Source organism: Phyllosticta citriasiana, assembly GCF_038021145.1.
Source record: "Phyllosticta citriasiana strain CBS 120426 chromosome Unknown IWZ02scaffold_12, whole genome shotgun sequence".
Classification (NCBI taxonomy): Eukaryota; Fungi; Ascomycota; class Dothideomycetes; order Botryosphaeriales; family Phyllostictaceae; genus Phyllosticta; species Phyllosticta citriasiana.
Window position 1 is genome coordinate 499360 of NW_027117289.1, and position 14300 is coordinate 513659.

At 51.3% G+C, this 14300-nt stretch overlaps 4 protein-coding genes across 4 annotated transcripts; 3 read left to right on the forward strand and 1 right to left on the reverse strand.

Annotated features, from left to right (window-relative positions):
* Positions 1–390: 390 nt before the first annotated feature.
* Positions 391–1784, forward strand: IWZ02DRAFT_382967 (uncharacterized protein; the record flags this gene model as incomplete). The annotated part of the gene is made up of 3 exons (XM_066765250.1): positions 391–520; positions 585–636; positions 689–1784. The coding sequence occupies 3 exons, from the start codon at positions 391–393 to the stop codon at positions 1782–1784; spliced, it is 1278 nt and encodes a 425-aa protein (XP_066619988.1).
* Positions 1785–2024: 240 nt separating this feature from the next.
* IWZ02DRAFT_383202 (uncharacterized protein) lies at positions 2025–3955 on the reverse strand (the record flags this gene model as incomplete). The annotated part of the gene is made up of 2 exons (XM_066765265.1): positions 2025–2225; positions 2288–3955. The coding sequence occupies 2 exons, from the start codon at positions 3953–3955 to the stop codon at positions 2025–2027; spliced, it is 1869 nt and encodes a 622-aa protein (XP_066619989.1).
* Positions 3956–4183: 228 nt separating this feature from the next.
* Positions 4184–6334, forward strand: IWZ02DRAFT_459153 (uncharacterized protein). Its single transcript, XM_066768068.1, has 5 exons — positions 4184–4480; positions 4533–4636; positions 4684–5341; positions 5403–5730; positions 5784–6334. The coding sequence occupies exons 1-5, from the start codon at positions 4444–4446 to the stop codon at positions 6076–6078; spliced, it is 1422 nt and encodes a 473-aa protein (XP_066619990.1). The 5' UTR covers positions 4184–4443; the 3' UTR covers positions 6079–6334.
* A 76-nt stretch (positions 6335–6410) lies between these two features.
* On the forward strand, positions 6411–11088 carry IWZ02DRAFT_57585 (uncharacterized protein). Its single transcript, XM_066770914.1, has 2 exons — positions 6411–10571; positions 10625–11088. Exons 1-2 carry the CDS (start codon positions 6510–6512, stop codon positions 10976–10978), a joined length of 4416 nt encoding a protein of 1471 aa, XP_066619991.1. The 5' UTR covers positions 6411–6509; the 3' UTR covers positions 10979–11088.
* Positions 11089–14300: the final 3212 nt, after the last annotated feature.

Here is a 14300-nt window from a genome sequence, read left to right on the forward strand (position 1 = left end):
TGAGTCTTGAGACAAGACTGATTGTTGCACAGGCTCGATGGTTGCAGAGGTGGTGGTGATGGCGTCGCTGGAGCAGGAGCGTGGAGGGAGGGAGGGAGTTTGCTGGCAGCATGCAATTGCTCTGCTCCACGACGGCAGGCCGACCAGCAGCTTCCAAAATCAGCACCAGCCCAGGGCAGCAGGTGAATAACAATGGACAAGACGACTTCACCACCATGGCATGTCGTCGCTTTAAACCGACTCTCAACCTTGTTCCTTACTCGGTTACAATCCCTGTCGCGCATCGCATCGCGCCCTGGCCAAATTTTTGAAATGGCCCGCCTCTCGTCTCGCGCTTCGGCCAACCGCCGCCGTCGCCTTCGACAAACTCGTTCCACCAGCGACGATGTCATGACCGTTCACCACTTCTCCACCGGCGAGGATGAGGATGCCGTGCTGGAGAAATTTGACGTCCAGCCCATCACTGGCAAGCTCGTGCAGCTCAAGACCAAGAGCGAGATTCGCGCAAGCAATGAGACGCGTATGTCGCACGGGCTCTTGACCCAACATCCTTGACCGCGCAGTAGTGCTAACCCCGGTCACAGTCGAGGTCTATGTCGTGGAACTTCCTGCCAGAGCTGCCAGCGCTGTTGTCCGGTAATGTTGTTTCCATAAGCTCCAACATTTCTTAAAGACTAACACGAAACAGAGTCCTCCGAGGAGCGCTCCCGCATGAGCCCATTGCCGCCCTCCAGCACCTCCGGCGTGTCATAGAGCCTTCGTTCCTGCCTGAACCTGCGCTCAAAGTTATCGAGCCTACCCGCGTTGAAGGCCAGGACGACACTCGCATCCTGCTGGTTGGTCCCACCAGCATTATCCCGCAACCCGAGCTTGAGGACCTGCTCAACGACAACCCACCATTTGCCGCTTCTTCGCCAAAGCCGTTTCCACTGGTCGTCCACAAGCTTCCAGTTCCTACCTTCCCTCCGATCTCTACGGAGCAGGCCGAGGCGTGGACTGCGCAGTATTGGCCCGTCGGTTACAGAAACGCTAACCCGTTCGGCCCTCATCCACCAAGCGTTGCGTATGCAGCGGCAGAAATAGAGCCCAAGGTTGGACTATGGCTTGCAGCGGCAGAAGAGGCTGCGAGGCAATCTTCTGAAAAGGGCATGGGAGAGTGTGTCGGTTGCGTTATCATTGAGAGGCGTCTCGACGGCAATGGCAGGGCTACCGAACCTCCCAAACTCGTGGCTGTGGCTGGCGATGGCCGCAAGTGTGGCCTCGATACTGACGTTTCCGAAGCGGTCACGGAGAGCGCTGAACAAGGTAATGTCATGGCGCACGCTGTCATGCGCGCCATCGGCATGGTGGGCGACAAGAGGCTGCGCATTGCCAAATCGCAACCTGCTTCTACAAAGACGACCACGCTCCCACGCCCAGAGGAAACCACGCCCGTCTTCCCCACGTTTGCGGTCGAGCCTCGCACCGAATTCGAATCGCACGTCTTCGCCAGAGACAACATGACGCCGGGCGGATATCTCTGCGTCGACCTCGAAATCTACCTCACCCACGAACCTTGCGTCATGTGTTCCATGGCCATTCTCCACTCTCGATTCAATCGATGCGTCTTCAGAAGGCGCATGTGCAAATCAGGTGGCATGACTGCCGACGACAAGGGCCTGGGCCATGGACTGTTCTGGAGACCTGCGGAGTTGAATTGGAAGTTCTTGTGCTGGAATTGGAAGGATGAAGATGAGGAGACTGTTGAAAAGGAAGTCGGTGTGGCTGAGACCGTCAACGCCTAGGTGGTGGATGAAAAGTCGTTGGTGGGCAACTGGAACACTCATGGAGTTTATCGGAAGGCATTGCAACGGATAGATTTAGAGCTTACGCCACTACACAGTGCATAGGTAGAATGGAGTCAACATGATTTTATAATCGGCCTGTTGTTGCGGTCAAGTTCTCACTATTTGCGTGTGTGATGGGCCGGTGAAAATCGACAGAACACCCCCTGAAAAGCCATCAAATTCTTCGGAAAATGGTGTCTACGAACTACAGCTGCACTGCATTGCCCGACTGTACTTGGGCACATCTCCACAGAACCTCTGTTCCTCCTCGTCATTCAAACCCCACGTTTCATTGAAGGGATTGAGCGACATGTTCATGACAGTCTTGAGGACATCGCGCTCATTCTTCTTCTCGACGCGCTCGATCAGCTCGTCCAGGATCCAGCCCTTGGGCACGAACTGCGGCACGTGGTCAGTACCAAATCATCATGGCGATTTTGGGGGATGGGGTGGTGGATTACCTTTGGATTCACGCCCTTCATGGCCGCGATTCTGGCCTCGTCCTGCCCCTCGCCCCAGTCCTCTAGCACCCTGGCCCTCCACTTCTCCAACCACGCGGCGATGCGGTCTCTCGCGGCGTCTTCGCCGCCTGCCACACCGTCGGCGTGGAAGAAGCGGGCAGCGACGTCCTTCCGCTGCTCCAGCGACTCGGTGTCGGCGAGCTTGACATTGCTCAGCCTGCGAAAGCACTGGTTGAAGTCGAGCTCATGCGCCTCCATGAGGTCGAGCCATTCGGAGAAAAGATCGTCAAAGTCGGACTGCTTGTGCGTTTGGAGGCCCAGGCGCGCCGTCATCAGGCGCTTGTACTCGGCCATGAAGACGGCCTTGTATTCCTCGCCCGCATTCTCGATGAGGTGCTCGGCGCGCTGCACCAGCTCGTCGGCGCGCGCCTGGCGGACGCCTTCTTTGGCGAACTCTTCTTCGTCGCACCACTCGCCGGCGCCCATTTGCTCGCCCAGTGCTTCGCCCAGGCGCACGAGGTTCCACCAGATGATGGTCGGCTGGTTGCGGTAGCTGTAGCGCAGCAGGAAGTCGTCGTGGTTGGGCGTGTACGCCGGGTCGAAGTTGTCCATGAAGGCGAAAGGCCCGTAGTCCATCGACAGCCCGAGGATCGACGTGTTGTCCGTGTTCAGCACGCCGTTCATGAAGCCGTATGCTTGCCAGGCGGCGACGGTGAGCGCGTTGCGCCGCGCTACCTCGCGGTACAGCCGCGCGAAGCGGTTTTCGGCATCCTTGCCTTCGCCCTCCGCCTTCTCCTTCGGCACGCCCCGAGGTACTTCCGTCGAGTCTGGCGAAGATAATTTGCCGGGCAATGATTCCCACCCGTTGTATACGTTCTCTGCGACATACTCGGCGAGCTCGCGGAGCAATTGTCTGTCGTTGCGGGCGCGCAAGAGGTCAAATGTCCCGAGCCGAATCCAGCTTTGAGCGAAGCGTGCGACTATGGCTCCAGGCTCAAGCCTTTCCCTTTGCACGCGGGACTTGGGGCAAAGAACCAAGCTCAGCGCGCGAGTCGTCGGGATCTTGATCGCGTTCAGGTATTCCGAGACGACAAATTCACGGATGCTCGAGCGCAGCACGGCCTTGCCATCCGCGAATCGCGAATAGGGAGTCTTGCCTGCGCCTTTCAGCTGCAGCTCATAACGGCCACCGGTGCTCGGATTCGTCGTCTCGAAGAGGGAGATGGCGCGTCCATCGCCGAGCTGCCCTGCCCACTGTCCAAATTGATAGCCTCCGTAGCATTGGGCCCACGGGTACACGCCTTCTCCCGTCTCTTCGTCCCACGATATTATCTCGTTCCCCGCCAAGATGTGTGCGAATTCTTCGCTGCGTTCCTCGTCCGGCTTAATCGCAAGGTCTCTCATCGCGGCTTCACTGACTCCCAGCAACTCCGGCGACAATGCTGGTTCCGGACGCACGTATGTGTACAAGGCGCCCTTGACCATGCGCGGGCCGAGGGTCTCTCGAGGTGCATTGTGCGAGTCTCGCGGCGTAGGAAAGGCTGGGTCCGCAGGAAGCTTGGAGGTAAAAACGTTGGACTTGGGGAGATCGCGAAGACTGAAGCCGGCCGACGCGCCGCCCTGTCCACCATCGCTGGCGCTTCCGTTCGTGCTGAGGTGGCTAGCCATTTGCGCAAGTCGCATGCGGGGAATCTGGGAGTGGCGGAGTTGCCGCGAGAGCGAGAGCATATACGGCGGCGAGTTTTCAGTCGATGGCGATTTTGTTTCGGGCGAATTTTCTCTGCCGGCGCTGGTCAAGGAGGTTGATGAGCTAAAGTGACCGAGGATGTCTGTCGGATGGTGAGAGGGGAAATGTACAAAACGGTCATGCTGTCGTAGTTCCTCCGGACATACCATGTTGTTGCTCCGGCTGCGTCATCGAATTGGGATGAGGCAAAGTTCGTATCGATAAGAATGCACAGACCTCCAGCGTGGTGGCTCTGGAGTCTGGCTGCGACGCATTGTCTCTCTGCTCAACGATCTCCGGAGCATCGAATTGAAACACTTGCTCTGAGGTTGGATGAGCGTTTCAAGGTACTTACCTTGAGTTTTGTGGTTGGGGGAGACGCAGGACGTTCGCCAGCAGTGGCAGGGCATTGCACACAACATTTCTTATCATGCCGGAGCCTCCAACTTTGCCGGGCTTCTACTACGGTAAGGCTGGATTATTTTCGTGTCATCTTCATAGTAGATGACGGATTTATAGATCCTGAAAAGAAGAAGTACTTCAAAATTCAAAAGAACCATCACGCGCCTCCAGGTTCAAAATACTCTCAAGATGCTGTCAACAAGCAGGAAACGTTGTCTAAGGTACGTTGGAGAGTCTCTTGTTTGACAGATTCACTAACAAAATGTAGAAACGCAAGAGAGAAGGCTTTGAAAAAGCGCAACGGGAAGCTCAGACCTTGAAGCGTTCTCCTATGCTCACCAATTCCGCTTCATGGACCCTGACAAGAGAACTTCAAGGACTGCAATCTGATTCGAATTCTCGGGCCAAAGCGCTGGCAAGCGTGTTCGAGGCGAATTTCTTCCTTGAGCTGCATGACTATTGGTATCGACGAATTCATCCAAGCAACGTCATTCGAAGCTTCGATTATGACGCCCTTGGTCTTACACTGATCACCGGAATCTCAGGTCGCGACAAATGCTTGGCCAGTACGTTTGTCGACCCTCATCTGGCTCTACGTGATGGCGAAGGAATTCATCGAAACACAAATGGCCCCAAGAGCACCCCTTCATGGCACAGACGGACTTTGATAGCCACACATTCCGACGTCTCGTCGGTCACTGTCGGACCAAATCGAACTCTCCTCTACACTACATTGGGAGGTCCAAGCACTGCTGAAGTACACTTGTCCTCGTTGAACGCACACTTGCCTTCGAGGAATGACGACCGGGATTACGTGGATTGGTACGTATCCATGGGCCCGCACGAACCCGATACAATCTGGACAAGCACAGCAAACACATTTGTCAAAGACAAGGACATCTTCACCGTCGGTACTTCGAGCAAGGGTGAGTAGATGGGGTGGATTACCTGGGCCTGGAAGACTTCTCAACTGACAGTCTTACCCAGTCGTCAATATTGAAAATAGCGAGGACGGGGTGCAGTACAAGGCGTTCTCTGCGTACCAGCGAGACCAACACGACGAGAAAGATGACGATGCCTTGGCTCTCGAATGGCTCTCACCGAATGTTCTCGCCAGTGGGTTTCGTTCAGGTAATATCGTTCTCTACGACCTCAGGACCAGAGCTTCTGCCTTACGACTTAGCCATCCTTCATCCGTCATAGGGATTCGGCGTGGCGACTCTGAATCTCGCCTCGTCGTTGCAGGTCTGAGAAACAATATGAATCTCTACGACTTGCGCATGGCGGGACCATACGAGAGGAAAGACAGATCCAAGTAAGCATCGGCCAAGAGTATCACATCATTGGAATCTGACTGACAGAAACAAGGTCCGTCTTTCGATTCAAATACTCAAACGAGTACACAGTCTCATCTGGCCTCGACGTTCATCCCGACTCTGGAGTCGTTGCCGCTGCGCAGGGACGACGAGTGCAACTATACTCGATCAAGGATGGCGGTCAACTTCGTTGCTTCGACGCTCGCCCCACCCAGTGGCAGGGCTACGAATATCCAGTCCCGCCAAACGTGACATGTCTTCGGTTTGTGGAGGAAGTCACGGGCCCTGAAGCCGGAAGGACAAAGCTGCTCGGAAGCATAGGTACGAGAGTTGTACAGTTTCGGTGAATCAGTTGGGCCACATGGGGGCATGCATGGAGCTGCAGAAAAGTGATGCGGACCAGGATTAGGCTCGTTTGAGCAAGGACTGCTTTTTTGGTGTAAAAGCAGACGGTGAGAGAGACCGATCATTGCAGCAGCTGGACTTGCGGATAGAATAAACCCTAGAGCAATCAAAGATGAAATGAGAACAGTCGGGTACAAGAAGTGAAACGATTCATAATGCTGTTTGCTCTGTGGTTCAGGAAAGGTAACGAGTCGGTGCGGCTGCGGCACAAGGGTCGGTGGATCCTCGGCTCAACTGCTGCTGCGGCGAATCTTCCGTTGTGTGTTGGACATCATCATCATAGCTTCTCCCACTCGACCCGTTCCTTGCTCCCATCAGCAACGAACATTGTCTTTCGCTTTCTCGCTGCCGCATTGGCGTGAGGCCTGCCACCATGTCGGATTTGCAGGAGCTCTTTGCCAGGCTGCAAAGCCCGTCAAACTCTGCAAACTCGCCTGGCGCTTCTACTGCTGCCGCCAACCCAAGCAGCACCCTCAACCGACAACCCACCATCTCTTCACCCATCTACAGTCCTCAACCTGGAGGTCCTCAACCTCATCACCCATCTGCTATCATGAGCCCCAACACCTCGGCCATGAACACTCCGGCAGCTGAGACGGGCAACGCCGATCGCACCGTCAGTCTTCTCAATCTGCTCAAGTTCAACCAGGCGAGCACGCCGTCGCCCATAGGCCAGGACAACGCCAACGATCGTCGCCCTTCATCCAACACTTTGCCGCAAGCTCAGGCGGGTATACAGGAGCGAGCCATCTCGGCATCGGACCTGGTGGCTTCTTTCATGCGCAAGCCCTCTGGCAATGCGTCGACGCAGTCGCCACCCATTGCTTCGCCAGCTCCCACAAAGCCCGTCGAAGCTCAGTCGGAAAACCCCCAGGAGCTCCTTCTGAGGCTTCTCAACCACCCGAAGCCGCCTCAAGGTGGCTCCGTTCAGTCTCCGCCGTCCATTGGAAAAGATGTACCGGAGACCAAGGTCGACGACCTCGCCCAAAACCTTGCCAACACCAAACTCGAGTCTGAAAAGATTGGTACTCAGGGTTCGTCCTCGCCGGCTGGCGACAAACCGCAAACGACCGCTTTCGTGCCCAAGAATACCCTCTTCACCTACGTCAATCCTTTCCTGCAACTCTCGGCCTCGTCGCCTCGCAACCGCACCCCTGGGCCCAAGCCCGATAATCGCTCTGGCGCAAACACCCCAAAAGTCGAAATCTTGAAGCACGGTCGTGAGACACCGTCCGCTACGGGCAATTCTGCTCCTGCTTCCAAGTCGAGGAAGCTCTCTGCCACCAGCTCGCCTAGCCCGGTCAACGAGCCACATGCACCTGAGACTGTTGCTGAGGCTGTTGCCGAAGTTGGCGAAAAGGTTGACAAGCAGGTGATCGAGGCCATGGCAATAATTGACAAGGAAGCTGGCCGTGAGAACGCGGCAGCAACGCCTTTGGAGAAGGAAGAGTTGGAAAACGCTGTTCGTGACGTCGCTGCTGATGCGCAGGCGCAGCTGAAGGATAGAGACACGCGTCGTGAGTTCGAAGAGAGCATGCCCAAGGAGTTGGCCAAGGCTGTCGAGGGCGTGGTTGAAGACGTGACTCAAGAGAAGGTCGCCGACAGCTGGGAGAGCGCCGAGGACAGCCCTGGCAAAGACGAGGGCGTTCCCGTCTACAACTTTCCCATGAGGCCATTCGTCTCGATCGAGATTCGAAAGTTGCGCGACCCGCCGGTTCCTATTCGTCAGGGCACCATCATGGACATTGCCCGCCTGAAGAAGGAGTTTGACCAGATCGATCGCAATTTGGTGTCCGTGTCCAAATTCTTTATTGCCTACGCCATGTCTAAGAACGGTGGCTTCCGCCTTATTCGCCAGGACAATGGCAAGTACAAGCAAGTTTTCAACAACACCAAGGAGCGCATCTTCAACCTGCAGATTTGCACCCGCCCGCCGGGCGCGCCAAACCAGCAATCTCAGGCGTCTGAAAGCATTCTTGCCACTGGTGTCGACGGAACTGTTTTCTGGGCTAAGGTGGAGTGCCAGTCAGGCTCGGACACTTTCAGCGATGAGCCCTTGGAAACCAAGGGCTTCATCTTCCCTCCAGTCCCGGCACAAGACGATAACACGTCGGGCGGTCAGCTTAAGACGCGCGCAAAGAAGAGCTCGCGTCATCCAGAGTTCATTGGAATCGGCCGTGGCAAGTCCATCTTCATCGTCTTTCCCAACGTGGCGAAGCATCCTGCGTACGCGGATCAAAAGACTCGCATCTGTAACAGCGAGAAATACCTCGAAGATCGTTCCTTCAGAATTGTTACTGGCAAGGCTGGCAAGGACTTTGCATTCAGCGAGGACGACACCGTCATTGCTTCCCTCGACAAGGCCGGTCGACTGAGGTTCTGGGATATTCGCGAGCTTATCCAGGACGCCAACGACGGCGATCAGCCGGGTCGCTTGCCGGCGAGGGAGATCCGCAACCCATTGCTGCAGCTCTCCACTGTCGCGCCAGGCGACAAGTCTTGGCCAACATCGGTCTACTTCCTTGACAAAGAGCGCCCGTGTGTTAAGGGCACCGCGCTCAGATATCTCATTGTGGGTTTGAAACAAAACCACACCATTCAGCTTTGGGATATTGGCCTGGGCAAGCCCGTCCAGGAGATCAACTTTCCCCACGAGAATGAGTCGGACGCTATTTGCAGCATTGCGTACCACCCAAAGACGGGAATCTTGGCTGTCGGTCACCCAACCAGGAACTCCATCTACTTCATCCACCTGTCCGCGCCAAGATACAACCTTCCTGCCATGTCCCAGGCCAAGTACATTCAGCGCCTTGTTGAGAAGGACCCCGAGCTTCCAAAGCCCGAGTCGACTGCCATTATGAGTGGCATTCGTGAATTTTCCTTCGCCTCCAAAGGCCAGCTTCGTAGCTTGGAGATGCTCCCAGAGCCCGCTGCTTCGCCTGACAGTTCCGATGATGCCACTCTCTTCGAGCTTTACGTCATGCACTCCAAGGGCGTCACTTGCGTCAGCATCAAGAAGGAGGATCTTGGCTGGAGCAAGGACAGCAAGGTCATGTACCCGATCGATGCCACTGCGAATGGAAGCATCAACCTCAGCGAAATTCGCGTGCTTGCTGCTAGCGAAGCGGCACCCAGCACCACCGAGTCGTCTGCTAATGGAGAATCTGTTCAGCAGAGCACCTCGAGTGCTCGTACTGTCCGGCCCGTGCCAAAGGAGGTCGTTAAGAGAGACCCTGTCAACAGGTCCCGGGCAACTTCGCAGACACCTGAAACGGCGTCCATGATCGCCACCACGCTTGAGCGGGTTGAGAACCAGCAAGATGCCGCCAGAGCTGCGATCATCAACGGCGATAAGGACAAGAAAAAGAAGAAGAAATCCGCGGCTCCCACTGTTGATTCTCCGACCCCGGTTGCGGCCGCAAGCGCCTCCAAGGCTCCTGTGCCTCCAGCTGCGCTTGGATCGTACGCCAATGTTGCTCAGCGTGCCAAGACGCCTCCGCCCACGGAGACGCAAAGGAACGTCGATGAGATTCCTGCATGGGCTACGAGATTGCTCAATCAAGCTCCATCTAGTGGTCCAGCAGCTGCGGCAAGCAGCTCGATCGACCCTGAATTGGCCAAGAAGATTGAGGAGGGAGTCTCTGCGGAATTCTCCAAAACTTTTGCCAGGGAATTGGAAAGCCTTCATCGCCGCCTCGACGACGATAGGCGTGTCCAGGAAGCAGCCAATTCAGCCAACTTGGACGCAGTCCTGCGTTTGGTGTCCAGCACCTTGACGGAGAATGTGGAAAAGACTCTCTCCCGCATTGTGACCCAGAACATTCAGAAGACTGTCATCCCTGCGCTCAACGACTTTGTTGGTCCTACTATTGAGCGCCGTCTCACCGAAATCCTCGCTCAAACCGTGTCTACCACGGTCCCTCGTGAATTCAAGCAGTCTTTCCCTGCTGCCATCAACATGGCCATTAAGGACCCAGAGACTTTGCGTCTCATCTCGGATCTCGTTTCTCACAAGGTCACTGGACAGATTGACCAGCATCTCTCTATGAATCTCCACAACCTGATGAACAACATCACCACCAACACTGCTCAGCAGGTTAGCGGTGATATGGAGCGTCGTTTTGCTGAGCAGCTTCGCCAAGCGGAGTACCAGCGCCAGCAAGATGCTGCCAAGATTGACAGCCTCACCCACCTTGTCACTGAATTGGCCGAGACCGTTCATGGCATGTCGTCTGCGCAAGCCAACCTCCTGGCGGAGCTGCGAAACCTGCAGAAGCAGGGTGGCAAGGGAGATGCATACTCTCAGTCGTCAGCGCCTGGATCGACTGTCGGATCTCAGGTTGTTGTGCCGGCTCAGAAGACTGAGGAGGAGCGTGAGTTGGAGGAAATTACGCAGCACATGAGTTCGGGTCAATATGAGGAGGGCACGATCATGGTAAGTTCTTTCTGTTTTGAAACTGGGTTGCCATATCTAACGCAAAGTTCCAGTGGCTTCACTCCCCGCGTCAAGCGCAGCTCTTTGACGACCTCTTCGTCCGCTGCAACCCCGCGTATGTCATGAACTTGAGCCCGCTTGTCGCGCTCTCCGTCTCCGCTGCTGTCACCTCCTCTCTCGATAAGAACGTATTGGAGCGTCTCATGTGGCTCGAGACTGTCTTCAACTGCATCAACCCGAGCGATCCAGACATAATGGATGTGGCACCCAAGATCATGGATGTCCTCTCCACCAGGCTGCAGGCCGCTTACATGCAGATTGCCGAGGCTGAGCCGGCCAGCCCGGCTCTCCGCAAGATTTCTCACTTGAACAAGCGGGCGCAGGAGTTGAAGCAAATGACCGGTTAAAGGCGATGAGTCGCAAGCCGGCTGGTTTTTGGGCTCTCTTCGGTTCACAGCAGTATACCCCTTCTCTGGCCTGCGGTTTACGGGAATTCCTTTGAAACGAACGATAAACCAAAAAGGCGTACAGGAGGATTTGTACCATTGGGCTTGACTGCCCATTGGGTCGGAATGATTGAATGGGTGGATATGATGGACGGATGGTAGATTGAGAAGACGCTGGAATATGCTCTTCAAAGAAAAGATATCATCTTGCATTGTTCGCTCCCCCGTGTACACACTTACAAAAAAAGCTTTCCTACCTTCCTCTCAAAAACTCTCTCTCAGACAGATAGCCACTCTCTTTTTCCCATGCTTTTCCCGGTCTATCCAGTGCTCTCAGAGCTGGGAAGCCCATTCATTGTGCATGAAGATCATGCAAACAAAACTCCATTCGTCCCTTAGAAGAGACAAACTAGCTAGCGGGCCACGCATGAGCGGGCAGGTGTGGTGCGGTTTTCTCCCCGATAAGCTCGTCTTGCTCCTGATTTAACGACGTAGATAGATGATCACGACGGCGCGGTAACCCCTTAAAGCAATCGCATATTGTCTGATTCTGCGCTTTATGACTCCTCCATTTATGTAGGCGCTACTTCCTCTACTAATGCTAGTATCTCTCTCTTAATTAGATATTCGGCAAAATTTAAGTCTTAGTACTTAACTTCCGCGCTATCTTTATAGGTCTATACTAGGGCCTTTATAGCTTACTATAGTAGGGGTATAGGAAGAAATATAACGGCTCCTACCTATATTAGGGAGCGTTCGTCTACTATTATAGCCGTACCTAGGGAGTAGTCGTCTACTATTATAGATTCATTAAAGGGGTAGTTATTTATAGTTATAGCTATATCTAGGAAGTAGTTATCTACCTATATATACTAGTATAACTACGCTTAGTAAGCTATTATCTATACTAAGAGTTATTTCTTTCTATACCTACTTTATTATAGCTTAGAAGGTAGTTCTATATCTATCTATCTCCTACTATTATATATCTTTTACTAGAGATAGATTATATATTTATACTCTATAATAGTATCTATCTACTCTTCTCTAGTTTAGCTACTATTTCTTAGAAAAAGGCTATATAATAATAGGTTATTACTATATATAAAAATTTTTAGGAACTTTAAAATTACTATACCTACTATAACCCTATAGTATAGGCTTAGATATAAATAACTATAGTAGGAAAGTAATAAACTACCTTCTAAAATCTTATACTATAAGTATTATGCTACTACCCTAGTATATAGACTAACTAAGTAAGATAGCTACTATCTTACTTACTATACCTTTTTAGGTTAGCTAGTATAGTAGTATTAGTCCTACTACCTTATAATAAGTATACCCTTACCTACCCTCCTAGGAGAGACTATACCTAACTAGGTCCCCCTTCTACTAGATAATACTAATAATACCCCCTAAAATACCTCTATACTACCTAGCCTACTACCTACCTAAGTTATTTATAATTACTCTTCTTTAGTTTAGCTACTACTTCTTAAAAAAAAGCCTATACGTTAATAAGTTATTACTATATATAAAAATTTTAAAAAATCGAAAATTACTATACTTACTATAACTCTATAGTACGGGCTTATACGTATATAACTAAAGTTAGAAAGTAAAAACCTACCCTCTAAAGTATCGTACTATAAGTATACCCGTACCTACCCCCTAGGGGGAGGCCCTACCTAAACTAGTTTCCCTTCTACTAGATAACCGTAACTATAAAATCTAGGATACCCCTATACTGCCTAGCCTACTACCTACTTAACTCGCTAATATATTAGGAGATTAAGACGTAGATACGCGAGTTAACTCCTTTCTTATAGTAATAATTAGTCGTAGTAAGCTAGTCTTATAATAGTAGGATTAAAGTACTAATCTAAGTAAGTATATACGGAGAATTAGTACTTTAAGCCTAATACTTTAACCGTAGGATCTATCTAAGGATATAAATAGTTAGAAACCGTAATAATACCCCCCCCCCCCCTTTACGCCGTTAAATGTAACGCTAATCTACTATATAAAAAAAGGGGAATAGTAAGGAAAGGGTAGGAGCTAAGGTAGCTACTAGGGTTACTATAGTAGCTTACTTATTAGTAAAGCTATAAGAGATAAGGTAGGCCTAGAACTCCTTATTACTAGGGTACTTATAGAGGATATAGCCTAGGTTAGGGAGGTTCCTAATATAGATAAAGATTAGGTAGTAGAACTACTTAATAGGAAGGATGAGATCCTAGCTAGACTTATACTTATTAGGTAGCTAGCTAAATAGTAGGATGTTAGCGCTAGTAGAGTAGGTAAGGAACTAGGTCTTATAGTTAGGTAGACCGCTAGGGCGGTTAAGGATAAGGCTACCTATAGCCTTAATCATATTACTAAGGGAGAGGGAAAGAAAGAGGTAGGTATTAGGGTAGTAAATAATAAACACGTTATACTCTAGCTTATTACTATAGATCTACTATAAGTAGATGTAGTAGTTAGTAATATAGCTAGGTAATAGGTAGCCCTACTAGACCGTAAAGTGCTTATTAATACTAAGGTAAGGGAATAGGGGTAGGGTATAGATTAAATAGTACTAGCCTTAGGGTAGCTTAGTAATACTAATAGTAATAAGTATATATAGCTTAGCGGGTAAGATCTAGTACATGTTATAACTAGGTATAGGTAGGATATTATAAGGGGTAAGACTAATAATAACCTTATCTATAATAATCTAACGCTAGATAGATCTAGAAGGGAATAGGCCTAAGTAGTCCTCCTCTTCATCCTTAGTATTACTAAAGTTAGGGAAGGGAAGGATTATACCGCTAGTAGTAGTAATAATATTATAGATAGAGTTATCTAGGTCATCCTAACTAGAGCCTAACATGATATAAAAGTAGTAACCGCGGAGCTTAATACTAAGGAGGTCTTTAATATTACTAAAGATAGGAGGGATATAGAGAGTAGTACTAAAGTAAGGGTTACTAGGGTAAGCGTTAGGGTAGGTAGTAGGGTTAGCCTTATTAGGAGGGGGGGCTAGGTCTATAGGGATAATAGAAGGAGCCGTAGGGTCTATAGTATTAACTAGAGGAGGGGGATTCTTAAGCTTAGTAACGCGGTTACGTAAGTTATATAAGTAGTTATTATTAGTATCTATAGTATGGTAGGATAATAAGGTTATAAGGTAGTATAGTCATAAAGATTATAGAGTTAGTAGAATAGTAAGTAGAGTGTAAGTGGGGTTTAGTAGTTCTAGACCTTATAAAGAGGATTATTATAGGTAGGCTTACGTAGT